General features: G+C 47.1%; 3 protein-coding genes across 4 annotated transcripts; all 3 read left to right on the top strand.

Moving 5' to 3' along the window:
* The first annotated feature begins 87 nt into the window (after positions 1 to 87).
* LOC108165063 (mucin-5AC) lies at positions 88 to 1717 on the top strand. Its single transcript, XM_017301111.2, has 2 exons — positions 88 to 260; positions 331 to 1717. Exons 1-2 carry the CDS (start codon positions 132 to 134, stop codon positions 1561 to 1563), a joined length of 1362 nt encoding a protein of 453 aa, XP_017156600.1. The 5' UTR covers positions 88 to 131; the 3' UTR covers positions 1564 to 1717.
* A 2220-nt stretch (positions 1718 to 3937) lies between these two features.
* LOC108165045 (dentin sialophosphoprotein) lies at positions 3938 to 5144 on the top strand. The gene has a single exon (XM_017301083.2). The coding sequence runs from the start codon at positions 4011 to 4013 to the stop codon at positions 4971 to 4973; it is 963 nt and encodes a 320-aa protein (XP_017156572.1). The 5' UTR covers positions 3938 to 4010; the 3' UTR covers positions 4974 to 5144.
* Positions 5145 to 10742: 5598 nt separating this feature from the next.
* LOC108164650 lies at positions 10743 to 26312 on the top strand. Of its 2 annotated transcripts, none has more exons than XM_033392597.1 (4): positions 10743 to 11255; positions 22543 to 25177; positions 25344 to 25480; positions 25617 to 26312. In XM_033392597.1, exons 1-4 carry the CDS (start codon positions 11253 to 11255, stop codon positions 25701 to 25703), a joined length of 2862 nt encoding a protein of 953 aa, XP_033248488.1. In that variant the 5' UTR covers positions 10743 to 11252; the 3' UTR covers positions 25704 to 26312. The 2 variants fall into 2 exon arrangements, with proteins under 2 accessions (XP_033248488.1, XP_017155991.1); XM_017300502.2 differs by having other exon boundaries at positions 10744 to 11255; positions 22543 to 25183.
* Positions 26313 to 26330: the final 18 nt, after the last annotated feature.

Genomic DNA, 26330 nt, shown 5'->3' with positions numbered 1-26330 from the left:
AAGGCAAGGTGCTAAGCCCCGATAGATAAGGCGAGCGCCTCGCACAGCATCCAAGATTTTCGCTATATAACCGAGCGGGGGCCGTGTCATTAGCTCATACAACGATCGACCGACGTTAGCCACTGGCAACGATGACAACGACAACTAGAACCAGAACCACAGAAACCACAGAGACCACATTCACGGTGCGAAGAACGATGACCAGCCGTAGCGGAAAGTTCTCGATGGCCACTTCCATTCTGCTGCTCTGCGCCGCCTTGGTAAGTGTATCCGTATTTTGAGAGGATGACGATTGGGCTGGGGAATGACCAATAGTAATTGCAATTGCAGCTGCTGACAAAGTCCTGCGGCATCCTGGCACTTAGCGGCGATGGCAGCAGCGACAGCAACCAGCTGGGCCAGGCAGATCCCTGGAGCGATTCCACGACCACAACCCTTGGCCAGGAAACCGAGGGCAGTGGCGGCTGGGAGACGACCACCACCATCCAGGAGGAAGAGACCACGGAAGCACCCACAACGCCTGAACTGGAGACAACCACGGCAGAGGATGAGACATCCACCGCTGGTCAGGAAACAACCACAGCCAATCAGGAGACATCCACAGCAGCTGTCGAGATCACCACTGCAGCTCCTCTTGAGCCAGAGACCACCACAGGAGCTCCTCTTGAGCCAGAGTCCACCACAGGAGCTCCTCTTGAGCCAGAGACCACTACAGGCGCCCCAGTTGAGCCAGAGACCACTACAGGTGCCCCCGTTGAGCCAGAGACCACCACCAATCAGCCCGAGAGCACCACCGCTGGTGCCGGCGATGAGCCACCGGCAACCACCACTGAGGAGCCAGCCCTGGGCACCACTTTGACTCCTACGCCCGAGCCCGCGCCCGCGCCCACCGTACCCGTCTTCGAGTGCCAGACGGCAGGACTCTTTCCGCATATCGGCGAAGACTGCAGGCGCTACCACAAGTGCCTGTGGAATCCGCTGCTGCGCCTGCTCCAAGAGCAGGAGATGGTGTGCCCTCCGCTGACTGCCTTCTCGCCCACACTGCGCCGCTGTGTGCGCGACGTGTCCGTGTGCAAGGCCGACGAATTCGAGTGCCTGGCCGTGGGACGCTACGCTGGCCACGACGACACCTACTACTACAGCTGCATGGCCAGCCTGCAGGGCGGTCTCCACAAGTTCATTGTGCGCTGCTCCAGCGGCCAGCGGTTCGAGCCATTGATTGGCGGATGCTGGCGGTATGACTGGACCCAGATTGTGCCCGGACAGGAGGCGCTGGAGGTGAGCGACCTGGCGGCCATCAAGCGGGAGCTGAAGCTTTATAAGGCGGAGGAGAAGCTGCGTCTGAAGGCCCTGAAGGAGCAGGAGAAGCTGGCCCGCAAGCAGCAGAAGCTGGAGGAGCAGGCGGCCAAGAAGGCGGCCAAGGAGCTGGCCAAACAGCAGGCCAAGGCCGAAAAGGAGGCCGCCAAGGCCGCCAAGGAGCAGGCCAAGGCCGAAAAGGAGGCCAACAAGGGACCGTCCATCGAGAGCACCGAGTCCGACGAGGAGCCCAGAGGCCTTTTCTGAGGAGCCTGAGAGTTGAGCCCCGCCAGGAGGAGCTCCTCCTCCACTACGTTGGTCCATTGCCCTAATCTTATGACATCTGCTAGAAATCTGCTGCCAATTGTTGTGTGTGTCTGTTTTTTTAATATATGGTATTAATAAAGTTCTGGAAACTAGACAAATAATGTTAATATCTTTGTGAAAAAAAAACAACGCAAGACACAGTATCTTGAAGTTCTCAAGAATGCTCACCTAGAAGCGTTTCCCTCAGTTGAATCTTATCTCTTGATTTAGGATAGGGAAATCATAAAAAGAAAACAGAAGGACAGATATATTCTGCCAGATGCGATTCTTTGAATTCCTTCTTAGTCAGCCACGCACCTTCTTGAGTCGTGCTCAAGTTTTTGCAAATCGTAAGATTCATTCGATTTAAAAAATGGATTTTTGAATTATAGATACAAATTTATAGCCGTTCATAGATTATTATACCATGTAAGCTGATGTTTTAAGTTTATTTTTATTAGTTGAAAATTTATTTCGTATACATTTTGAAATTTAAAACATTCCTGCAAAGAAATCTCTTCCACTCCTCGCTTCTCGTAAATTGGGATATTTCTTCCATGGTTTTTTTTTGTCTGCCAGCAAAATGGCTGCTTTAGCGCTTCCGTTTTTGTGTGTGTCTCTCTCTCTCTCTCGCTCTCTCTAACTGCGAGTGTCTAAAAGTGCAGTTGCTGTACTTTGGCTGACGGTTATGTGCTCTCTCTCGATCTTCCTCTCTGAAGAAATATTCCCAAAGATCCCAAAATTCATGGAGTGCCTTCCATTTTCTTCTCGATGGCATCCGATTTTGCATTTACGAGAAATTTAATGTATCTTCAAGCAGGTACTGTACATTTGAATCTGTATCTGTGTCTGAGGAACAAACGTCCAAGTTTCCTTTGACTTCTTTAGGGACTAACATGCATTTATTTGTGTTACTTCTGCTGCTGAATAATCGGTATGTTTGTATCTCTGTGTCTGTGTTTCTGGCTAATCTGTATCTGTATTTATTGGTGTGACTGGGTCTGCGACTGCGACGGCGACGGCGACGGCGAGTGCTGCTGCTGTCGGCTCTCCTCTCGATTCTCGAACTGGCAAAGCAGACACGTCTGCTCCATCAATCAGTACAGAACGGCGCAAGCCTCCAGCTTCGCCTCCCCGTCGCGGCGGAGCTCCTCCAAGGAAAGGCCCTCCCGCATATTTTCGGGCAGAAAATCTATTTCCGAATGGAATGTCTGCTTGGAAATGGAGAGCAACATGTCGTAATCGGCCCTTGTTCTCTCCAATGCGCCGGCGATTAAATCCTGAACATCTTCCTTTTCTTCCAGCTTCTCGTTCGAAGGATGCTCCTCGAGCATCTCCTGGGAAGGAAATGTATTTTCAATCCCGTTTTCTACCAGCGTCTCGTTCGAAGGATGTTCCTCCACCATCTCCTGGGAAGGGGCTGCCATTTCAGCCTCGTTTTCATCCAGCGCCTCGTACGAAGGATGCTCCTCGAACATCTCCTGGGAAGGGGCTGCCGCTTCAGCCATTCCTTCGGTTTTTTTTTGTTTTCCCTGAATATTTCGGATATTTTGAAAAGCGATTGCTCGTGTTGCTGGGATATTGGAAAACCGGAATAATGGGGAAACGCATAAACTGCTAAACTCTCTCTCCACTCAATCCGGGACACATAATCACATAGCAATCGATTCGTAACTGCTGCTGCCATCATCATCATCTCTCGATGTTCATCAAAATGTGTGCTGCTGTGCTCTTCCCGATGGTCTCCACCAAATTTACTAGAAATGTAAATAGGTGGTAAATATACCTGTAAGTAGTATCAACGACAATATATTTATCAAGATGTTGCATGAGGCACCAAAACGTTGTTCATTGTCGCTGCCTACTCGGTTATACCTGTTCGAAAATGCCTTGGGCAGCTGAGTCGGTTACCAGAATTCAACAACAATATACGCGGCCTGAGACGAAGGATAGCCCAATTGAGAATTATAGTACCAGTGCCCCGCGCGCGCCCGTACCATGAATCATCGAGAAAAATTCAAATGGAATTTTTTCCTGATGATATATCTCGTGTTTTTATAGTCTTTGGTGGAAATATGAACTCCAGAGTTTGTTGTTTATTAAGGTAAGTACTCGCATTAACTAGAGATACGATACGGTTCCTCGAAAGCCCCTTCCCCAGATAAGGCCCGAGTACCGATTGATGTTGATCACTTATCTGGGAGGCACTTATCTGGGAGTAGTCATGCCTGCAGACGTTCAGGCCCATGCCACATTATTCTTTATCTGTGGGCGAACATAATAGCGTCGATCAGGCCGGCGGGTGGGCTATATAAGAGCCAGGCCAAGGGTCCGACCAGTTAGTCCGTCGAATCAAGTAACGATAACCTAAACGAAACCGCAACCAAAACACACGCAGCCTGCTCGAAATGTTGAAGCTTCCGATGCTCCTGGGCTCCACCGTGGTGGTGGCCCTTCTCCTGGCCTCCGGCGGCGCCCAGGCCTCCCTGTGCAGCCAGAGCGGCTACTTCGCACTTGTGGATAACACGCCCGAGTTCTATGCCTGCCGCGCGTCTCCTGCCGGCGGCTTCTCTCTGCAATCAATGCGCTGCTCGGCCGGCAGCGTCTTCAGCTCCAAGGCTGGCCATTGCACAGAAGTGGGAGACCTGTCACTATTGGCACGCGATGATGGCAACATCGAGAGTCCGACGATTCCTCCCAGCAATGTGGATGATAGTTCCTCGCAGAAGCCGGCTGAGGTAACCACTCCTACGCAGGTCCCTACCGCCGCACCCTTTACTGACATCCCAGAGGACACCACTGATGCACCGATCAGTACTGATGATGTCTCTACCGATGATTCTTCGACTGATGAACCATCCACTGATGAACCCTCTTCAGATACCACAGAGAAGCCGGCTGATGTGACCACTGATTCGCCGATCTCTACCGAAGATACTTCTTCAGAGAGCACGGAGAAGCCGGCAGAGGGAACCACTGGGTCGTCAATCGGTACCGATGATCCTTCGACTGACGACGCATCCACCGATGAGCCCTCTTCAGATACCACGGACTCCGGCGACTCCAGCGACTCCACCGACTCCAGCGACTCCAGCGACTCCAGCGACTCCACCGACTCCAGCGACTCCACCGACTCCAGCGACTCCACCGACTCCAGCGCCTCCACCGATGATGGGTCCACCACTGCAGCCACCCCCATACTCGATTGTCCCACAACAGGCTTCTTCCCCATGGATGAAAATTGCGACGAGTTCATCATTTGCTTCCAAAATGGCAATGTCCTAGAGTCCGCCCGCTTCAAGTGTCCCGAGGGTATGCAGTTCAATCCCGAAACTTCCTTCTGCGTCGCCGATTACGACTGCACCGCCTAGAGAGATAAATAGAAAGAGAGGAAAGAGCAAGAGCTAGTGGAAGAGAGGGAGAGAACTGACGAAAGAGAGAGAGAGAGAGAGAATAGCAGAAAGAAAGAAAGCAATAAAACTATCCACGAAGCTCGATTATAAACCCAACCTGTATTTAATATATTTTTTCTGTCCACAAAACCTTTATTTTGCTTGTGATTTTTTTTTTTTTTTTTTGAGTGAATAAATTGTAGAATAATTAATAATAATTTATTTGAAAATATATCTGGGGATCTTGATGGGTTTTTTCAAGTGTCTTGCGTATGACGGAAAATCAATTTCATTCGCATTATCCGTCATGGCGATAAGGAACCCATTAGGAACGGTACGGTCCGGTCCGATACGTCTGTTCGATGGATGGATGGATCCACGGATCGCCTGTCTATCTTATCGACTGCCTGCCTGCCTGTAACTATTTTGCAACTGACAAACTAGCCTGGTCAAAGAACTCTTAAAGTGAATTTGCTGATCACAAAACCGATTTGGAAAAAGAATGATATGAGTGTGGAAAGAACTAGCGAATGCGGAAATTATATGTTCGTTGGGCTCCTGGACTGCAGGAAGAATCTGAAACACTTAAGGACTTTTGTTGAAATAGTATTTATGTATATACCTTATAAAATATGTACCCTTGACCTCTTGTTATTGATGGATCCTTACAATTATGGAGTACAAAATTCTTCAATTCTTTTAGATGGTCTCTTTGGAACTTGATTGAACCTCATTAGGACCCTTTAATGTTAGCATTATCTTTAAAGACTTCTTAGAATATTATCTTATCTTTCTATAAAAAACCCAATTATTTTATTTCCATTGGAGTATTTTACTGTCTTTTCCTTTACATTATTTTGTTCTTTTCTTATTGGGGGAACTTCCTTTCTAGAGTCACGAGATGTTGTTTATACGAGTAGGTGCATATCGTCCATCCATTCCATGAATGATACATTCAATCACGTGCCAGGGTCTTCATGGCGATTGTAAAAATTCCCGAGTTATCTGTGGCCAGTGCTCCGGGGTGCTTCATAAACTTCCGCATGGGTTGGGGAGGATGGTCAGAGATCTGCCAATGAGTGCGATAAGTATGCAAGCCCTGGGGCTCAATGAATTCTTAAATGAGTGAAAGTCTCCGCTCCACCGACGCGTCGGGGCACACAATGATGTTCGTTCGGTCTACTGGCTGGCATTGCATAAAGCGCCGCCAGAGTCGGGAATCGGGGGAATGCCGCTTGGTTGGACAATTGCGCATGCGCGTAGCTCGTTAAAGCGTTTTTCAACGGCACTGCTGCGACGACGAAGCGACAATTAAAGCAGGCCAAAAAACTCCGAGCAAAATGTTCGCACTGCCGATATTGGACGCAGTCCAGGCACGTACCTCCCCCCACCGGATAATCTCTGGGTACGTGCTAGTCCGAGTAGTACCGCCATTTGGCCCTAAACGGTCATAGGCAAACAAACAGCAGATTGAGATTGATATTGAGATGGTGACAGCTTGCCCTCCATCCTGCATCTCGAACAGTGGCTCCCACTGTTTGACCACTTTCGTTTGTTCCCCAAACAGAAAACCAAATGCGACAAACATTTGGCGACACCCCAGCCAGCGAAAGATAAATGGCCAGCAGATACAATTGTATCTCTATTTGAATGTTGCCCCAGAGACAGACTCATAGCGGGTTATGTCATTTGCACATTTACACATTTAGACATTTAGACTCTCTCTCTCTGTGTGTGTTTTATGATATCTTTTATCTCGCTTTCAGAGCTCTGGCTCTGGCCAAGATCAACATTTAAATGTTGTACAATTATGCGAGAGCTGTCATCGCAAATGTGAAGCCTCCTCTCGAAACGAGACGAAACGAAACGAAACGCAGGCCCCATTAAGATTATGTATGGGGCAGCAGCACAGGCACAGCTTCCTAGTACCGCTCGTACGTTGAGTAACTAAACACGGCAATCATGAGTTGGAAATTAAGAAAATTGTCAACTCTAAAGGCAAATGCAAAAGTACCCGTACTCGCATCTGCCTCAGTATTTGAAAAATCTATTGATCTGCCTGCCAGTGATGCAATCCATTCGATAATTGAGGAAATCTTCCCATGATGGCAGCTCAGGATGAGTAAATACTTACAATAATTAACTATTGGATTGCCGACATGGCCAGACAGAGAATCTCAAAAGATGGCACATTCAATCGATGATCACACAATTTTAGGAGTCTGTCATCCCCTCCTGTGTTTTATTTTTTAACGATGGTATGGCTTAAGCGGTGAATGCTACAAGGCTGAGGCTCCTTTATTATTAGTTATAGTAGTGGAGTATTCAAAATAATTGGAATACCATTCTGGAACCGCTTGGAGTTTAGATTCATATATATTTTATAATCGATTATGAGTCGCGTATGGTTTGATGCTGCTCGGATATACATACATATGTATCACTTTTGGTTGGGCCTTTCAATAAGTTGACTCGTTTTCCATGCAATCACTCAAGACACACCTCAAGAAACTTTCTTACTCTGTATTTCCTTTATGGCTGGACCTGCTCTTCTTCTCTCATTGATTTTTATTTTCCACACTTCAGCCTTACCACAATCCATACTTTTTTCTCATAGTTAGAAAATTCCGATTGAACATTGAGAATTTGTTCCATGTCCACTGGCGACCACAGACATTTCAAAACCAATTTTCATTGCAAGTGCTCTATTTTTGAAGAAGAAAAATTATTATTTTATTATTGATTTTTATTGAATAATTATTATTCTTGATGTTTATTGAATAACTATTATTATAATTGTTATTCTTGATTTTTATTGAATAACTATTATTATAATTGTTATTCTTAATTTTTATTGAATAATTATTATTATAATAATTATTATTTTTGATTTTTAACATCGGTTAACATCGATTGCCCTGACCGGCCTAGTAGGATGGGCTTGAGTACGCCTGCCTGGAGCCTTAGCCCACCCAACCTTTGTGGTTAATCTCCACCAGACCAACTATGGCAATAATGGGCCCATCTGTTGGGCTTTTCGTCAGCACAGTGCGTTGCCAGCTGCGATGCGATTTTATTTTTGCCAGGGGAAAGGACGGTTGATTTTAGACTTTTTCCTATTTCATGCATGATTTTGTAATTTTTATACCCGATACTCAAAATGAGTATTGGGGTATATTAGATTTGTGGTGAAAATGGATGTGTGTAACGTCCAGAAGGAATCGTTTCCGACCCCATAAAGTATATATATTCTTGATCAGCATCAATAGCCGAGTCGATTGAGCCATGTCTGTCCGTCCGTCCGTCCGTCTGTCCGTCTGTCCGTCCCCTTCAGCGCCTAGTGCTCAAAGACTATAAGAGCTAGAGCAACGATGTTTTGGATCCAGACTTCTGTGATATGTCACTGCTACAAAAATATTTCAAAACTTCGCCCCGCCCACTTCCGCCCCCACAAAGGACGAAAATCTGTGGCATCCACAATTTTAAAGATACGAGAAAACCAAAAACGCAGAATCGTAGAGAATGACCATATCTTTTAGACTGCAGAATTTGAATAAGATCGTATTATTATTATAGCCAGCATTAAGAAAACAATTTCATTTTTTCTCGCCCTGTCTCTCTTTAACACACACGTAGCATAGCCGGCTTTGCTACGAGTAAAACAATAGCGCCTAGATCTCAGAGACTATAAAAGCTAGAGCAACCAAATTTGGTATCCACACTCCTTATATATCGGACCGAGACGAGTTTGTTTCAAAATTTCGCCACACCCCCTTCCGCCCCCGCAAAGGATGAAAATCTGGGGATATTCACAAATCTCAGAGACTATTAAGGCTAGAGTAACCAAATTTGGTATCCGCACTCCTGTTAGATCTCACTTTAAAACGTATATCTCAAAATTTCGCCCCACCCCCTTCCGCCCCCACAAAGGACGAAAATCTGTTGCATCCACAATATTGAGGATACAAGAAAACGCAGAATCATAGATAATGATCATATCTATCAGATTGCTGAATCAGATCAGATCATTTTTATAGCCAAAAGGAACAAATCAATTTGCACTGGCTACGCAGCCCCCGACGTCACGCTCAGACTGATTTTCTGTCTCTCTCGCACGCACTCTTTGTCGTGTCGTTTAATATTCGCGCCGTCTGCCGGAAGAGAGCCATACTGACTTAGTATCGGGTATAACTGTAGAGTTGCGGTGTCCGCTGCAACTCACAACGTTCCCCCTCGTTATTTTTTTAAGATAGAAATAATTATGTCGAATAATGAAATAAATAGATAAATACTATTATGTTTGATTGGGAAAAATATTCTGGATCCGTGATAAGGGCTCCATTAAGTCGGGTGCACTTCTTCGATCGAGGGAAGCCATCACACTGATCGGGCCACAAATAGCGGAGAAAACAATAAAACAAACCTGGCTTGTTGTAGTCTGTTGTTGTTGTTAATTGTTCTACAACAAAAATCCACAGATTTTTGTTATGGTGCAACAACAATCTTCAACTTGCGACAAAAATTGCCGACTTTTTCATATTTTCTTTGGCTATATCTCGGACCGATCGGGGCGTGGCATGGCTCTGCATGATCGGGCGAGTCCTGCCAATCGACTGAAATCGGAAAAAGGGACATACATTTTTTCACGATTTTCGCAAAAAATCATGATGGTTACATTATTAAATTTGCCAAAAATCGGACTCATTTTCGTAGTCGACATTTTGATGCCGTTCGACAGTCAGGACCACCACTATCCTGGGAGAGTTGACCGATCACCGATCTGGCCTCATTTGTCTGAGATTTAGCCTTCTGAAGATTGGCAAATCATTAAAATACTTTCTTAAAAAACTTTCTTACTGTGTATTTCCTTTATGGCTGGACCTGCTCTACTTCTCTCATTGCTTTTTATTTTCCACACTTCAGCCTTACCACAATCCATACTTTTTTCTCAAAGTTAGAAAATTCCGATTGAACATTGAGAATTTGTTCCATGTCCACTGGCGACCACAGACATTTCAAAACCAATTTTCATTGCAAGTGCTCTATTTTTGAAGAGCAAAAATATGAATTATTTCCCCTATATATGGATATTTATTTGTCCATTTATTTTACCATTATTACCATAACTGACAAAATTGCTGTCTAAATATCCTCGCAGCAGCCAAGAATGCAATCGATATCTGTGGCTCTTTTTGCAGTTGGAACAGAAGAAGAAGCGTTGGGCGCCTGTTGGATCACGGAATGGAGGCTGCAGCCTGTTGTTAAAATGGATCTGAGAAATATCTTTTTGTGTGTTAGTGGGGTATCCTTCCAAGAATCTCAGGACCTGTGTAATGAATGACGGACCCCCAATAAAATGTAGGACTTTTGTGTGTTTACATCTAAATACAGCTGTGCCCCAAATGAAACATGCCCCTTGGCCTGGTGCCCGATGCCAGATCGGGCATCTCTCTCTCTCTTTCTCTCTCTCCGTCGGTATCTGTATATCTGTGTCTTTCCCGGGGAGCATCTTCGTGCGGCGATGCTGCCCCAGAGTCGTTGTCACAAATATTTGCAACATTTTGCATGTCGCCTTTGAGCGAATGCCGCCCGCGAGCGCTCACGTACATCTATGGTCGGTACGGTGGGGCACGTCACGAACCCGCGACTCTCTCTCCAGACTGTACGACTGTGCGACTGTGTGACTGCGGACTCTCTCCTCTCCGTGGCGGCCTCGGCTCGCGTTACCTGCCGCATTTTCCACGCGCAGCGCTCAGTTCGTGGGCGCCTGCGCGCATGTGCAGTCAGTCAGTGTTCGTTTGCGGTGCGGTTAACAATCGAGATACGGATCGCGATCCACCAAAGAGATATACACATATATATATTTATATCAACGATCCGTGGGAGCAGCATCCCCCTCATAGCCCAACATCCCCCGTATCCCACAACAAGAGTGTACAAAAAACCACGAAAATTGTGTGCTAAATATTGAAATAATTTTGTTTGTATTTTTGTTCGAGTGCGCGACTGTCAAGTGATCGATTAAGTGGTGCCCGGAGATCGCTGAAGAAATTCTCAAGAATTTCAGGTAGCAAAACACACATAAATACACACCCACACACACACACACACACATAGAGGATCAGGACTGACAGATAGACAGCTACAGCATCATTCTTGAAGGGTTCTCTTCAGCAGAGGAGCAGCGCAGCTACAGAGGCGGCAGTTTTTCCTGGGAAAACTGTATGCACTCCTAGTGCAGCAGTCAGTGAAGAAGAAATGGTAAGTTCCAAGAATTTGTTCACACGAAACCAGCCACGAAGATACGAGGGTTTTACGAGTGCCAAAGACAGACGTAGGTCAGGGTCCCAGGGCCCAAACCACAACCCGAAACATATACAGAAACAGAGCTCTTGTAGCTCTTTGCAGCGGCGACTTTGTAGAATTTTTACGAGCCTTTCCGAGGCCTAAAATTGTTTTTAAAGTACGAGCATCCATAAAGTTTATGATCACTTTCGATGCGGAAAAATAAGACACAAAACGAAAAAAACAATGGAAAGGGAAAGCCCTAGTCATGGAGATGTAGGACTCTTTTCAAGTGCAACATCATTTAGAAATTTCAGAGGAGAAATAAAGTTCAATTGCTCTACTAGAACATACAGAAAAGGATCTTAGATATCTTAAGTGTACATATACGTTCTACAAGATCAAATTCTGTTTAAGGAAATATCAATCAATAGGTTGTAGGCCTGGATGGGTAGATCGCTGCCTCATAGCTGGATGTTGCAATGTGCCCCCAACATATTTTTTACGATTTTAGGACTCTGCGAACTTTTATAATTTTGACTTGCCATCTGCAGAGCGGATATCCATATAAATGGTTGGATGAAAAGAGAATTGGATGAGCTTTTATAGGATTTTTGATTTGTAGGGGTAGGGGGGTTATCCCTGAAGATATATCGATCCAAAGTTGAAGTTTTCTACCATTTTTACCATTATAATGGGAACGTTTGAGCATGTGATAGAAAAAGATGAGTCGATTAATGGAAGGATTTATGTATAAATGATGAACATAATCCTATTCTCAAGAAATTATCTATTTATCCATATATAGAAGAAAAAAATGGAGCATTCTGTAGCTGAGAAGCCTTTAAGAATCTTTCAAAATGATTTTAAGAGTTTGCTTAGGAATTACAATAAACAAACGATACGCATCTGTAGAGATATCTTGAGAAAACGAGTATCACTTTACAAATCTGCTAATTATTGTTCATTGTCTTCGCCACGGATACCCCCTGGGGCTGGAACTGATGCTGGGACTGAGAGCTGCAAATGGATCGGTGATCGTAGCAAATTGTCTAGTTCATCAATCTGTTCCATCTGTTCGAATCTGTTTCGCTTTGATCATTCAATTGCCGCAGATCCCACAGCCAGCCAGTGCTCTAGTAAAATATTGATTCATTGATTCAATGGATGCCCTTTCCCATGGCCTTTCTGGGGGGAACGGGAACCGCCTGGAGGTACGAGCCGCTCATTATGCCGCTTATCAATCGCAGATATCTGAACGATCTGACTCTGACTTTGACTCTGGCAATTGGCATGCCAATCACGAGTGGCCCAATCGGTGGAAGATCGATGCCAAAATGGCTTACATAAGAGCCAGAAATGCCCAAAGATATATTATATGTACTTTCGGTGGGGCCCCATGGGTGGTGCCACTGCCGCTGCCGCTGGCTCTGTCTCTGTCTCTGTCTCTGGCTCAGGCGTAACAGGTGCGTTGAGTGCATTTCAATTGTATGGATAATTGTGCCGTATTGTAATTGAAATCCACAAAAAACACTGAATGAATATCTGTTTATGATTTTCGGAGGGGCTAACCACCACGCGAGATGCATAACGAATATGCCACGTAATTGTAACGAATCCGAAAGAGTTGATGCAGAAATTGGTCGGGCTTTTGTCTTTGGACGTCCACCCACCCATCCCACACCCCAAAATGACCAAAAACCAAAGCCCAAATATATACGTACGTACTCGTATCTACAATATATTTTATTGTATCGTACAATGGCAAATTCCAATTGTGTAATTGTTGGATTGCATTTTATGTGGCGGCACTCTCTGGCCTCTCGTCAGTCTCGTCAGTCAGCGTTTTTATGGTTATTTTTTTTTTGTTTATTTCGGATATATGTACTATACAATCGTTGCTCTTTTTTACGAGTATTCGGGGGCATGCATCATAGTCGTAAAAACCAATAAGCAGCCAAGCATGGATCTGTCTGGTGACCACTGGAGCAGATGTTGGTGGGGGGGAGCCCGGAGTGTTTGTGGGGTTAAGGTGTCATTGACTGGTTAATGCGCTTCCCGGCAGATGCACACAGGAGCAGAGGCAGCGATAGAGATGGAGAAGGAGAGGGAGAGGATGTATGTATAGTGATAGAGAGAGGCACGCACACAATTATATAATCGCCTTTGATGATGGAACTTTAATTTACCCAACGCTATAGCCGCTCGGTCGTCTGTCAACGCTTAAAGAAGAAAGAAACAGAAACAGAAAGAGAGTGAGAGTGAGAGTGATGGGAAGACAGAGCGATAGGTGGAGAATGCAGCACTGCGTTGATGCGATAATTCATATAATTGCTAAAGCTCCATGGCAAGTGCATTTTTTTGTAGTAGAAGGAAAGGAAACCAAAAAACATTGCACTACGCAATCGAAAAATGCTTCAGCATGCCATCTCTTACTTTACCTATGCCTATCCTGCTCACAAATGGGAATGTGTTATGCTAAAGTACACTTTATTATTGGTTCTATCATCTATAACAAATGATGTATGACAAAGAAATCCTCGAGGAATTCCGATTGAAACACAACACAGGCATGCATTTGTATCGTTTACAAACGAATATCATCCCTGATTTGATCGATGGATGGTACCTCTCAAGGTATATGTGCTATCGGAATAGGGAAGAATCTCTCCTAATTGTGATCTATATGTTTCCGCTTGTTGATATATCCCAAATGCAACTAAATATCTCTAAACTATAGCACCATTTCGACTAAAACCTTTCCCCAAATGATGGTGTACCATCAGTCCCCACCAAATGGTTCCTAGATCTTAATTAAAGAAGGATTTGATTGATATTTTGTAGATTGTATTCTGCTTTCTCCTCGGATCAGTGGGACTTCTTTGTCGATTCTCCATTTTTTTGGCAACTCATTTGCTTCCGTTTAGATCTCGGGGAAAGTACAAGCAGCGCTTCCGCCCGAACAGACAAAAGAAATTGTAACTTTATTATGCAAATTTTAATTTGATCAGAAATTTACATTTACATTTCCTGCAAAAACGTATTTTTAGATGCCAAGCAGATTGTCGCCACTGCGTGGTATATGTAATAATGGAGCGTTTGAACGGGAGCAGTTATGAGATTTGATTTGTGAAATATACATATGCCAGATACAGATACAGATACTCGTACTTGTACTCGAACTCGTACTCATGCGAGTAGTATGTGATTAGAGATTACGCAGATGCAGAGTGTGTTACAGTGGAGAGCAATTAAGGCAATGGTCGGTGTAAATATCTGAAAATTAATGGCCAAAAGAAAGAAAATACCACTGTCTGTGTATCTGTCTCGACAATCGCTTTGCTGCCACACACTTAATAATAATTAAAATATTATATATCTCTCGCAATGCCCTGCTTTATGAGGCCGAACACGCAGCAACGGGCCAAAACAAAAAATAGTTTTAAATAATCAGTTTGCAATTTCACTTCAATTTGAACACAACCCACAAAGAGTGTCCCACAAAGAGTGTCCCAGTGGCAGCCGCAGCCTCTTTGAGGCGTCCGACATTCATAATTGAGGAGGAAGGCCCAGAGAGACATCTTCTCTCCCACTGGAAAACAGAAGAGTTTTTCGTTGTTTTCCCACAGACAGATCACCCAGATTTCCCCCCCGACAGAACTTGCATAACGAGGAAACGAGCAAACGGCGACTCGAGTGAGAAAATGCCTCTAAAATACTAAATAAATAACAGAGCAGCAGAAGCGGTTAAAAGTCAAACAAGGCCCACCAACAGAGTAGCAGAGTACGACTGACCGACGTAACTTAATTGGCGTCACTTAGGCCAGCGAACAATCTTAATTACCGCATGGACCAGCAGGTGCGTGGCTAGGGGCTGGGGGCTGGGGGCTGGGGTGGACGGGGCGGCACCACTGTTTAAGCCCGACCAGACGGAGGTGCTCGACTTTTTATAGCTGACCCCCGCCGAAAAAGAAAAGAAAAGCCAAACGGCACGCAGCTGAAAAACAAAGGAAAATCCATACATTCAAAAGTGAACTCTGTTCAGTGTATGCGACCATAGGTACATATACCCATACCCATACCCATACCCATGCCCGATCCCGAGTTGCAACAATAAGACCTACAGCCAGGCTACAACAACCACTTTTACTTTTGTTTTCATTCGAGTTGGGGCCTCTTTTTTTCTTCTTTTCTTTTCTTACCAATTTTGAACATTTTTCAACAGCCAAGTTCAGCGCACAGTGGTTTGAGGTCTATGGGCAAATCTTATGAATATTTTCAATGAATATGAAGAGCAGATGTTGAGAAGATTACTGAAACTGTATGAGAATTGGAGCATGTTCTTCGAGACTCATTCTGTCACTTAATGCTGAAAAATCCAACAGATCATCCCACTAGATCCTATATCCCATGATAGCTGAGAATTAAGTAGAGCTCTTGAGGCTTTATTTATCGATTTATTGAGGCTTTATAGATCTACTGTATATTACAATAGACCTTATGATGGTATCTACAGAATATGTTCATGTGGAGACATTTTCGTCTTTCCATGCAATACTTCCTTGCTTGATTGCTTCAAGAATGCTTCTTAGATTTTATTTCAGATTTCTTTAGACTAAAAATCTCTCTCTGGTCGTATTCTTGTATCTCCCATGCACTCTCTCGTGCTCGTCCCACTGTGCCCGCTAACCCATGAGGCAGGTCGGTTGCCATATACCGGCCCATACTGGCATTGCACTTTCCTGGCTTTTTGGCTTGTGCGAAAACTAAAGCAAACACGAGCCGGTCGACTGGGGCCAGCGGACAATCCGCGCGATCCACAATCCGACGACCGGTTCTACGGGGGGGGGAGTGGGTTCCACGGAGCTCCAGGCCCCAGGCCCCAGGCCCCAGGCCTGCGTTGTCACACGACAATTACACGCAAGTGTTGAGAGAGGGGATGGGGAATGCGGTGCTGTGCTGTGGGGGGAGTGGAAATGCCCCTCCTGCCGGTGCGCGTGTGAAAAGCGCATAATTTTTGGACGCGGACAAATTTTCACTTTTTTCCCGAGCATCTCGAACGACGCGACGCCCGCGATGCTCCTCCACGGGCGGGTTTTTCTCTTTTATTTTTCTTTTCTTTCATTTCTTTTTTCTTTCCATTCCATTTGGTGGGCTGCTGCTCGCGTTTCTTCTTATTGTTCCGCAGGGTCACACCACACCAATTGGAGGATAGGAGCCAGCACCACCCCCACCCCACCTCATGGACGTGGATGGGCCTCTGCCACGGTGCCACAGTGCCACGGTGCCACGGGGGGTTGTGTAGGGCGACAATAAAAGTCCACAATGCGCCGATTATGCTGGCAATCGCTGGGAATCGTTATTTTTGCTGTTATTACTCGTATTATAATGCCGGGTCGCTCGGTCTTTATTTATTGTTGTATCTGGATATACGTATCTTTTTTTGTATCTGTGTGTGTGTGTGTGTGTGTGTGTGTGTGTGTGTGTGTGTCTGGTGGGAGCTCGTTATGGTCAAAAAGGGGGGCACGGCCCTCCAACGGCTGGCTGCCAACTACCTACTACCTATATCACTGTCAATCTCTCATTGCAGACATACTTTTGGGCCAATTACCTCTTGTCTCTTACCCACTTGGCTTGTACGAGAGTATGCATTTGGACCGATAATTTACAAAGAGTTTATCATCTATTTGGGGCCACGCAATTGTTTGCCATTAGATGTACTATCCAATGTTAATGATTGCTTCTTCAGATGTACAATACCCTTTTCCTTGTTTCCACATTATAACCGTGGGACCTTGTCTCGCAGATCAGGACAGATCCAGAGATCAATCGGTAATCGATACACAGATCGCAGACGAGTGGCACACCGCAACAGCTAAGTGATCGCTGAATGAATGGATCTAATCTTCCGGGATTGGGGGGGCGGAGTCGTGTTCGATTATGCAAAGAGATGGTTGCATCGATCCAGTGATCGATTGGCTGCGATCGTTGCCTTAATTTGTTTATAATGAACAGCGCGAATGTGTATCTGGATCCAGCGTTGAGGGGGTTACGCGACAAATGAGACAATTGCTGGATGCGATGGATGCGATGACAAAAACTTGTTAATTACTCGCGTGCTGTCGTCACAATTGCTTGATTCCGCATTGCGTTGAGTACATCATCATCATCATCACCATCGTAGAGCCATGACAGACATTTCGCAAATGTGTTTGCAATTTTGGGGCAATACTCGCAAAAGAGTGGCTGCACCACCACATCCCACAACCCACATCTACAGGCATGGCTAATCAAATTAAGCAGCAGTTCATAAATTATCCACATTCGAGTGGATCTGCCGACAAGGCCAATGGCTCTTTTTCTCGTGTCGGCCGCATAACAGGTCGAGGTGAGATTCATTTTCGCTGCGTATACAATTTCCATGTCATCACAATTAGAGGTGTCTCAAGGTGTGATAAAGGAACCAGTGATCTTCAGATGATCTGCCAGATATCGACATGGGTATTCCATCTACAAGTGTTCCTCCATTCTTGCATTTGGGCCCTAAATATTTATGGGTTCCATTTATCAGCTCTGCATGGGTTTACCCAACAACAGAGCCACAATTATAGTGGAATCTGTGCTAGCTGCCCTCTATCATAGTGGTCTCTATCAATTTCCTGCCCAATGTCAACAAAAACTAATCAGAGCATTTAATATATATAACTAAGCCTTGGCTCGGCCATCAGACACCTATCTCCTATCGGCTATCTCCCCGAACTGACGCCGTGGACACCTGTCCCTTTTCCTGTCCCTGGCATACGAGATAAGTCCATTCCATCGATAAATGTCAATCCGAAAGTTTTCATCATTTGAGTCACAGAACGGCTGCGAGTGTTGGGTCTTTTATTGATTGTCATCCGAGTATTTCTTGCACTCTTGTGTCCCACATTCGCCGGACTCTCGTCTCGCATCGATCTCTTTTGCATGCAGTACTCGCACCGTTTTGTGCCATCTCATATGGAAAATGTTGTCGCCAAGAAGTCGCATCCGCACCTGTCGTATCTCCACCGGATCGTCCGATGTTTCCGGGAAAACGTTTTTCCACATGGCATGGAAAAGCTCTTAAGATTCTCCCAAGATTCGGATTAGTGAAACGAAGCGAAAGTGATGGATCCCCATGCACGAAAGGTGCAACGTAATGCTCTAGATAAATGGTGGCGCCACCAGGGGGGGCAGGGAGCAGAGGCTCTTCTTTATGCGGAAATTATGTAAACAAAAACATGGGAATGCACTTCCCTGCCATTTGCAGCGGGAAACTGTGTTAATGGGATGCTGATGATGGCAGCCTTTCTTCACTGATTCTCAAGATCCTCCTTTGATGATCCTCCTTGGATGATTCTCAAGATCCTCCTTTGATGGAATCAGAAGAATCTCTTAGCAGGCCCAAGACTTGCAATAATTAATAATAATTCAATAATATATGTATCGTTTCTTGACACCTTTTTGAATGGCATGTGAAATGTGGACATAGTTTGAACATAAAAGCAGAATTCCTTTGGGATCCTTCCTTCAGAAATCAACCCATGACAAGCCACAAATACAAGCAAAAGATCTTATTCCAAAATATTTAATGCTTCCCACAACTTTAAAGGATTATATAGACATAGATATATATAATATCTATAAGGATACATCCCCACTAAACCAATGACCCACATTTAATGGGAATCGTGAATGGGGACTCCTTGAACGATCTCCCAAAATGGCCATAGTCGATAAATTGATGAATATTTTTGCATATTTGTGATGCATCTTTTTCACGGGTGCCCCTGGGGGGGGGGGGGGGGGGGGGGGGGGCTAAGCATAGCTGTCATCTCCATCTGCAGACCTCTCCATCCGCTGACGTCGGCTGTCCGCTGACGACTTCCAGCCCCATAAAAGTGTATTTTTCTTTGGCGGCTGCTGCCATTACTTTGTTTTGTTGGATCTCTTGGTTGGTTTTTACACAAAACCATTTCCATACATCTCCCGAGGCGCTGGGGGAAGCGGAGGCGGAGGTGCAGGCACTGGCGATATGAGTACGATGTATATTTTCATAATTAATTTCTGTGGCTTTTGTTGTTTGGAAAACCTAGTGCCGTGCTGTGACAGATTTTCTTGCCACCGTCGCTGCCGATCCCCCCTCCCTTCTGGGTTCCCTCCTGGTTTTGGTTTTATCGACAATTTCACTTTTGCCACAGAGCCACAGAGGCACAGAGGAAGCCAGAAGATGCTCTCGTCGTCGTCTCTCATATGTGATGACGACCCATGGATGTTGGGGGTCGTCGACAACAATTGCGGTTTGGTTATTTGCGGCCCCAAAAAGATTCCCAAGCACATTGTCGGATCGCGTGCACTTCTCTGCTCCTCTGCTCCGTGTGGAGCTCCCTTCCCCCCTGCTCCTTGGTTTGCTGCTCATTTGTCAAACCTTATGGCGGCGGCTCCCAGTCGTTTGCGATTCTCAAGTGCAAAGCCAAGGTTGCATGTTTGGAGGAGTACTGCTGCTCTGCTGCTCTGCCAGAGCTGCTTTTATTATCGACACGAACCGAGAAGAAACAAGTTTCTTCCCAGAGCAAGCCAGACCAGATCCAGACCCAGAGCCAGAGCCAGAGCCAGACTCCGACTGTGACTAAGAGGCAGGCTCCTCTCTTCGTCCGTCAGCTGCTCGCTTGTTTGCCAACTGTTTGCAGAATTTCACTTTCTTTTCAAATTGCGACGACCTCGATTTATTACCAACTCAAACGACATCGCCATAGCTGCCATGTGGACTGACTGAAGTGGCTGCCTGCCTGCCTGCCAGTGGAGTGGGGGCTTTGGGCCCTCGCGGATTGGGATTGGCCTTTGTTTTGATACCGTCGTTGAGGCTTAATTGAATTACGTTGAGCTTCTGCTTCTGCTCGAGCTTCAAATATGGCAGTATCACAAAATATATATATATATAATATAAAAAAAAAGAAAGAAGCTGGAAAAAATAATAATAATTATGGGAAAGTGAACGCCCATTGTTGGGCTCTTAACTCTCTTCGTATTATGTTTTTTTTTTTTTTTTTCGGCGACTGCTTATTGATAACTCACATTAATGATAGCTAATTTTCACATAATTAGTCGCTGGGTGACTGGGTGACTGGGAAATCTATAGCCCCGGGGGGTGGCATCTCTCTCTCTGTGTGGGTCAGGGGTGCACTCCAGGGCTGCAAGATGTGTGGGCGGGTGTGGGAGATGTTTTCTTACTTTCATCTAGAGCTTAAGGGCTCTCTACTCTTTAATATCCCAATCCCAATGCTCCTCTTTGCGGGGAAAGATCTAAGTGCCTCAAGTTCTTCCATGCCATCCTCTCATGCGAGAGACTTCCTTCCTCAACAGAGACTCTGATTCAGTTCCCATGAAACTCCGATCCTGGTCTCTGTTGAACTTTGGCCGGTAGGGGTGTTGGGGAATGCAGGGGGATGCAGCTGGCAATGGCCATGGGGGCAGCCATAAATAATGGCAAATTGTCGCTCATTGATGCACCTGAGGAGTGGTGGACATAGACCATTCAATGACCAGAGAGGAAGTCCCAGCCGGAGATGGAGATGGGGTTTCTCGTTTTGTTGGGGTTTTTGTGGCAAACAGAGAGACGCCAACAAGTGGCATGTGGCATCTGGCATCTGGTGTCTGGCATATGGGAAGAGTGATGATGCGGTCAGCAGTAGCTGATGGCCATTTACCTTCGGCTAATTAGCAATTTGGCCAGCAACTGCTGACCCCGCCCCGAGTGCCAGGGAGAAAGTCGGTCTTCTGCATCGACGGCCTGTGAATCGGAAATTGTCATTCAATCGAACATTCAATTGGAATTTGTCTAGGTTTGTGCAATCAAAGCTAATTTATCTGAAGAAGCCTCAAGAGGCATCCTTCCCGTCTCAAGTGGCCTGAGGTCTGAGGTCTGAGGTCTGAGGTCTTTGCTGGCCCTCCAAGATAATTATTATTTAGTGGAATGTTCCCCGCCAGAAAACTTAACGTTTTCGTTTATGGCCATAAACGGCCCATGGCCCCATAAAGCTGTTCTGTGTCTCACTCAGGTTTTTGTGGGACTTTATCTCTGCTAATATTTCACCGGTTAGTCAGCTCTTGTTTGTCCGGTTGCCAGTACTGTAATCAGTTCATAGAACGCTGGTCTTTATTCAATTTGAATGTCATTATCGCTGCCCTACAATCTCATATCAGCGGGTTATTTCTGTTGTTGTTGTTGTTAAGACTTCTTTGCCTGGAGACAATCATTGGAAATCGCATGCGACTTTGGACACGAATGTGTGGATGGGGGATGCCTTTAGAAAGTGTTGTTCTTGGTATAGTTTTGGAATGGTTTGAAGAGCAGACATTTCGCAACAAGTTCAGAAACCATCAAACGTATGGTTCTAAAGATATCAGAACAAATATGGCAATCAAAAAGAACACAAGTGGTTTTCGAGGTTGGGTTACAGAATTGCAAAATTCTACAAATTCGCTGGGACTATCTATGGAATCTTTTTTTGGTTATAATATATAACATATTGAGTATACATTTTCCAGGTTATTGTATATAAAAAAGTAGCTTGGAGCTATCTATGGAGCTACCGAGGTTGGGCAAATTTAGAGAGACTTTTTTGGAAGAACTTTAATCAAAGATCATCCTGAAATTAACTTTTGCTGAATTGAATAGGTTTTCCCATCAAAGCTAATGCAATTATGAGTCGATTATTTCAATTGATGTTGGCTTAATAAATTTAGAAAATAATATAGGGATTTGTCCCTAATAACCTTACACAGTTTTAATGTTCTAATTTTGCATTCGTCTGGATGGAAGGTATCTATTCTTCTAGATGCTTTATGGGCATTGCTATTTCTTAATTCTTAAATCGTTCATTCAAAAAAGTTTTTTGTACAAAATATGGCATTGAATGGTCAATGTCCTAACTTTTAAAAAGTTCTATCAAAGTGATAGAGTGGATCCTACCACTTTGCCGCTGGCTGTTCACATTTTGTGTTGTTTTGGATTTGCAAATACGGTGACCGTGAAACCACGAATCGAATGAGGAATGAACCGGATCAACGGCTACTTTTTGCGCCTTTCATGTTCGGATCCGTAACCGGATCGAATGGTGGCCCGGTCCGGCCGCCTGCTCTCTATAAATTAGGAGCGTTGGCGTCTCTGGCTTGAATTTATGACTTGGAAAGTGAAATTTGACATCTAATTGGATTTTCCCCTCTCTCCTCTCGATTCCAGGCACTGAACCGCCGCTTCGCGTCCCTCGGCCTCGACAGCCTCGCACTGGCGCTGGCGCTGGCTCTGGTGCTCTCTGCCACAACCACAACGGTGCAGGTCCAGGCCCAGGCCCAGGCCCAGGCATTGTCAAGGTCAGTCCTGCCCGCACAGCCGGCGGATCATTTGGTGCCGCCACCCCTGCCCACAGCGCAGCGTCTCAGCCATGCGGCAGGGTACTCGGAGGTGTCCCCGGTAGTGGCCTCTGCGCCTGTCCCCGAGCCACCGGGCTTCATGACGCGCGTGGCCCGATGGTTTGGATTGGGCGGACAGACGCCGCGCGACCAGCAGCTGGGGGCCAGCTCCAACAACTACGCCTACCCCAAGCCCGTGCAGAGCTTCGATGCGGCGGGAAAGCCCTGCAGTCTGTGCAACAAGTATCCCTGGGTGCCGATGGTGGGGCAGCAGCAGCAGCAGCAGCAGCATGCTCCACAACATCAGCAGCAGCATCCTCCCCAGCAGCAACAGCAGGTTGTCCAATCGTGGCAGGTGCCACAACAGCCGGTGGCCCAGGCATCACAGCATCGCCAGCGGGCCGTGCAGTTCCGGGCTCTGCCTGCGGCACCAGCGGGGCAGAGTGTCTTCCTGCCCATCACCGTGCCCCTGCCTGCCCTCAGCCACATGGCCCTGCCACCGCTGTACAATGCCCAGCCCTTCCGGCCGCTAGAGAATGTGGCTGCCCCGTCGGAAGTGCGTGCCAGCACAGTGCCGCCGTTCCGACCGGCACCCAGTCCGCGGCCGTACAGCCCGAGCATCCCCAGCAATCCGGGCTTCACGAGCATCCCGAGCAGCAACTTCGAGATCGTCCAGAGCCACCAGCTGACGGACTTTGTGACCTCCGTGGAGTATCCGGCGACCTTTGTGCCATCGCATGCGATCGATCTGGGAGCCAGGGCACCCCACAGACCCAGCCCCCCCTCGGAGCAGGAGCAGCAGCAGCACCACCAGCCCCACCATCAGCTGCAGGACATTAGCACAGTCCGCTACCAGCTGGAGGACCTGAGCAGTGGCTCGGTGCACCAGCACCTGCCCGCCTCGCAGCTGCTCACGGAACTGGGGCACTTTGCGGAGACGACCACGCAGCAGCTGCCGCCGGCAGACAACTATCCGGCGGCATCCTCCCAGCAGCTGCAGCAGGAGCAGGAGCAGCAGATCTACTATGCGGAACAGTATCAGGCGGAGGAGACCAGCACAGTGGTGTACACCACGACAGAGCAGCCGCCAACAGAAGCCCCAACCGCACCACCCGCACCACCTGCACCACCAGCACCACCAGCCCCCGTTGTGGAGGTCAATAACCATCTGGCGGCAGTGCATCATCGCGGCATCTATCATCACTCCGGCAGCCGCGGTAGGGAGACCCCTAAGCGACTGCTCGACTCGCCCATCAACCATGCCCTGGGGGTGGGGGTGGCCGGGGCGCGTCCCTTCACCCGTGACCCCGCGGATCTGAACTTCCGCCTCAGTCAGGTGTACACGCCCACGCCGGCGCCGCCCACGCCCACCTCCACGTACGGGGCCATCGATGCCAGCGGACAGTATGCGGGCATGTCGCCGCCGAGTCCCCAGCAGGTGATCATACCCTACACGACAAAGCAGCGGCCACGCCCCTTCGAGCCATGGGTCCATGTCCACAGCCAGAACCAGAACCAGAACCACAAGCACAGCCACAACCAGGACCATGACCATGACGACAACGATGTGGAGGAGCCGCACGAGCAGCAGGAATCGAAGCTGGCAACGGCCACGGTGACGGCCCCGCCGCCGCCCAACACCCATCGCACCACCAAGTACCTGACCAAGATCCTGGCCTCCAATCTCCGGGAGCTGCTGAAGCGAGAGCGCGAGACGAAGCGCAGACCCCTGGGGGTGGACATTTCCCGGCTGCAGCACAACATCGACGGCTGGACCGAGCAGGAGTACAACTCGTTGTCGCATCGCCCCAGCACGCCCACGATTCGGGGCCGGTCCAAGCACATCCCCACGGAGTACCTAACGACCACCACCACGACCCCGGCTCCGGCTACGGCTCCGCTCCAGCAGCTGACGCGTCAATCGAAGACCACACGCGGCGGCGGCTTCGAGTTGGGTGGCGGCTCTGCTCCGCCCACCAATGCCGGGGATCTGTCCACCTCCATCAACAATCTGGAGCAGCTGCATCTGCTGGGAGAGCGCAGCTCGAAGCGCTTCCAGCCTCTGGAGGACAATCGACTGCATCTCGACTACTACGAGGGACAGCAGCGACAACGACCGCCCGCCATGACCACACCCCTGCCGAGCAGCAGCACCACCACCACTACTGCCAGGCCAACGACAATGATGCTCGCCAGCGAGGACGCGGTGACACCGCTGTATGTGAGAAGCACTCAGGCGCCCAAGGAGCTGTGGAAACAGGCCCAGGTGGCCATCCTGCCGCAGACGAATGAGAAGGTCTATGTGGTGACGCCACAGCCCCGTCATCAGGCCTACCATCCGCCGGATGTGCATCATGAGGTGTCTGCCTCGGCATCAGCGCCACGTCCTGTGTACCACCAGACGCCAGCGCCAGTGCCAGCGTCAGCGTCAGCGCCGAGATTCCCCAGAGTGCGCCCGACGCCAGGTACAGGTAGGAGCTAAGATTATGGAACCGTAGAACATAGAACTAAATAAAACAGACAGATAGTCGAGCTCACACTCACACTCTCATTCTCTTCGTTAAACTTTCCTCTTGCTTTACTTTTCTCTGGTGTTCTCTGTTTAACGAATGTCCTTGTTTTTTGTTCCAGCTGGGGAACCGAAGGCGGCCACGCCCACCATCAGCTCATCACAGCTGCACAACTATACGCCGGATATCTTTGGGCTGATGGGTCTGTCGTCGTATGTGCCCGCAGATCCCGTGGAGATCATCGACGGCAACTCCAAAGTAAATCGCAATTCCCACCATCGTCTAGACATGTAATCTCGAGCTCTTGTTTTGTCTCCACCACCACCTACACACACTCCAAACACCACTATACACTCCGAACATTGAAAAAACCCCCACCCACCACACACTGTAGGTCATCACGATTCTGACAGCTGCGCCAACGGCGGCCGCCCTTCAGAGGCCCACAGCAAAGCCAACGATGTCGCCCTCCCCGAGATAGAGACCATGCCCTAGAAAGAGTTAAAGGACGCCGCGATCCGCCACATCTATTGTAATATATTTCCACAAAAAAAAAGAACAGAAAACACCCCTCATGCAAGGACCAAGGAGGTGTCCACATCAAACTTAGATTTAAAGCAAAGTCTTTGGGAGTTCTATTTGTTAAGAGATCGATCCCCCTAATCCATGTTAGAGTATTTTCGCATTTGGTAGCTTTATAAACGCATAGAAACAGAGGGATCCTTGGATTGCAGAGGAGGAGAGGGATCCAGGGAGTACAAGGAAGGAGAGGGATCCAGGGGATACAGAGAAGGGGAGGCATCTAGGGAGTGTAGGGAAGAAGAGGCATCCCAGGAGTACAGAGAAGGAGAGTTAGAAGCTTCGACGGCTGATAGAGAGGATGATTCCCCCAATAGAAAAGATTTACTCCACTTTTTTTTTCTTTTATTTTCATGTAGTAATATGTGGGCGTTTCTTCTGCTAGATGTAATTCTTTGTATAAATATCTATATATCTTATCTGTACTATATAAATCGAATCTATCGAATGTCCTGATGTAGATAACAATTTCGAATGCAATTTTTCAACGTGCAAGAGAAGTACATGAAAAGAAAAAACAAACGATAAA

Source organism: Drosophila miranda, chromosome XL, assembly GCF_003369915.1.
Source record: "Drosophila miranda strain MSH22 chromosome XL, D.miranda_PacBio2.1, whole genome shotgun sequence".
Lineage (NCBI taxonomy): Eukaryota > Metazoa > Arthropoda > Insecta > Diptera > Drosophilidae > Drosophila > Drosophila miranda.
Note: the sequence above shows the minus strand (reverse complement) of the source record. Positions and strands in the feature narration are given on the sequence as shown.

Coding starts and splice junctions, on each gene's coding strand:
- LOC108165063 (XM_017301111.2), top strand. CDS start 132: ATGACAACGACAACTAGAACCAGAACCACAGAAACCACAGAGACCACA. Junction 261..330: donor TGCTGCTCTGCGCCGCCTTG/GTAAGTGTATCC, acceptor TTGCAATTGCAG/CTGCTGACAAAGTCCTGCGG.
- LOC108165045 (XM_017301083.2), top strand. CDS start 4,011: ATGTTGAAGCTTCCGATGCTCCTGGGCTCCACCGTGGTGGTGGCCCTT.
- LOC108164650 (XM_017300502.2), top strand. Junction 25,184..25,343: donor GCGCCCGACGCCAGGTACAG/GTAGGAGCTAAG, acceptor TTTTTGTTCCAG/CTGGGGAACCGAAGGCGGCC. Junction 25,481..25,616: donor TCATCGACGGCAACTCCAAA/GTAAATCGCAAT, acceptor CACACACTGTAG/GTCATCACGATTCTGACAGC.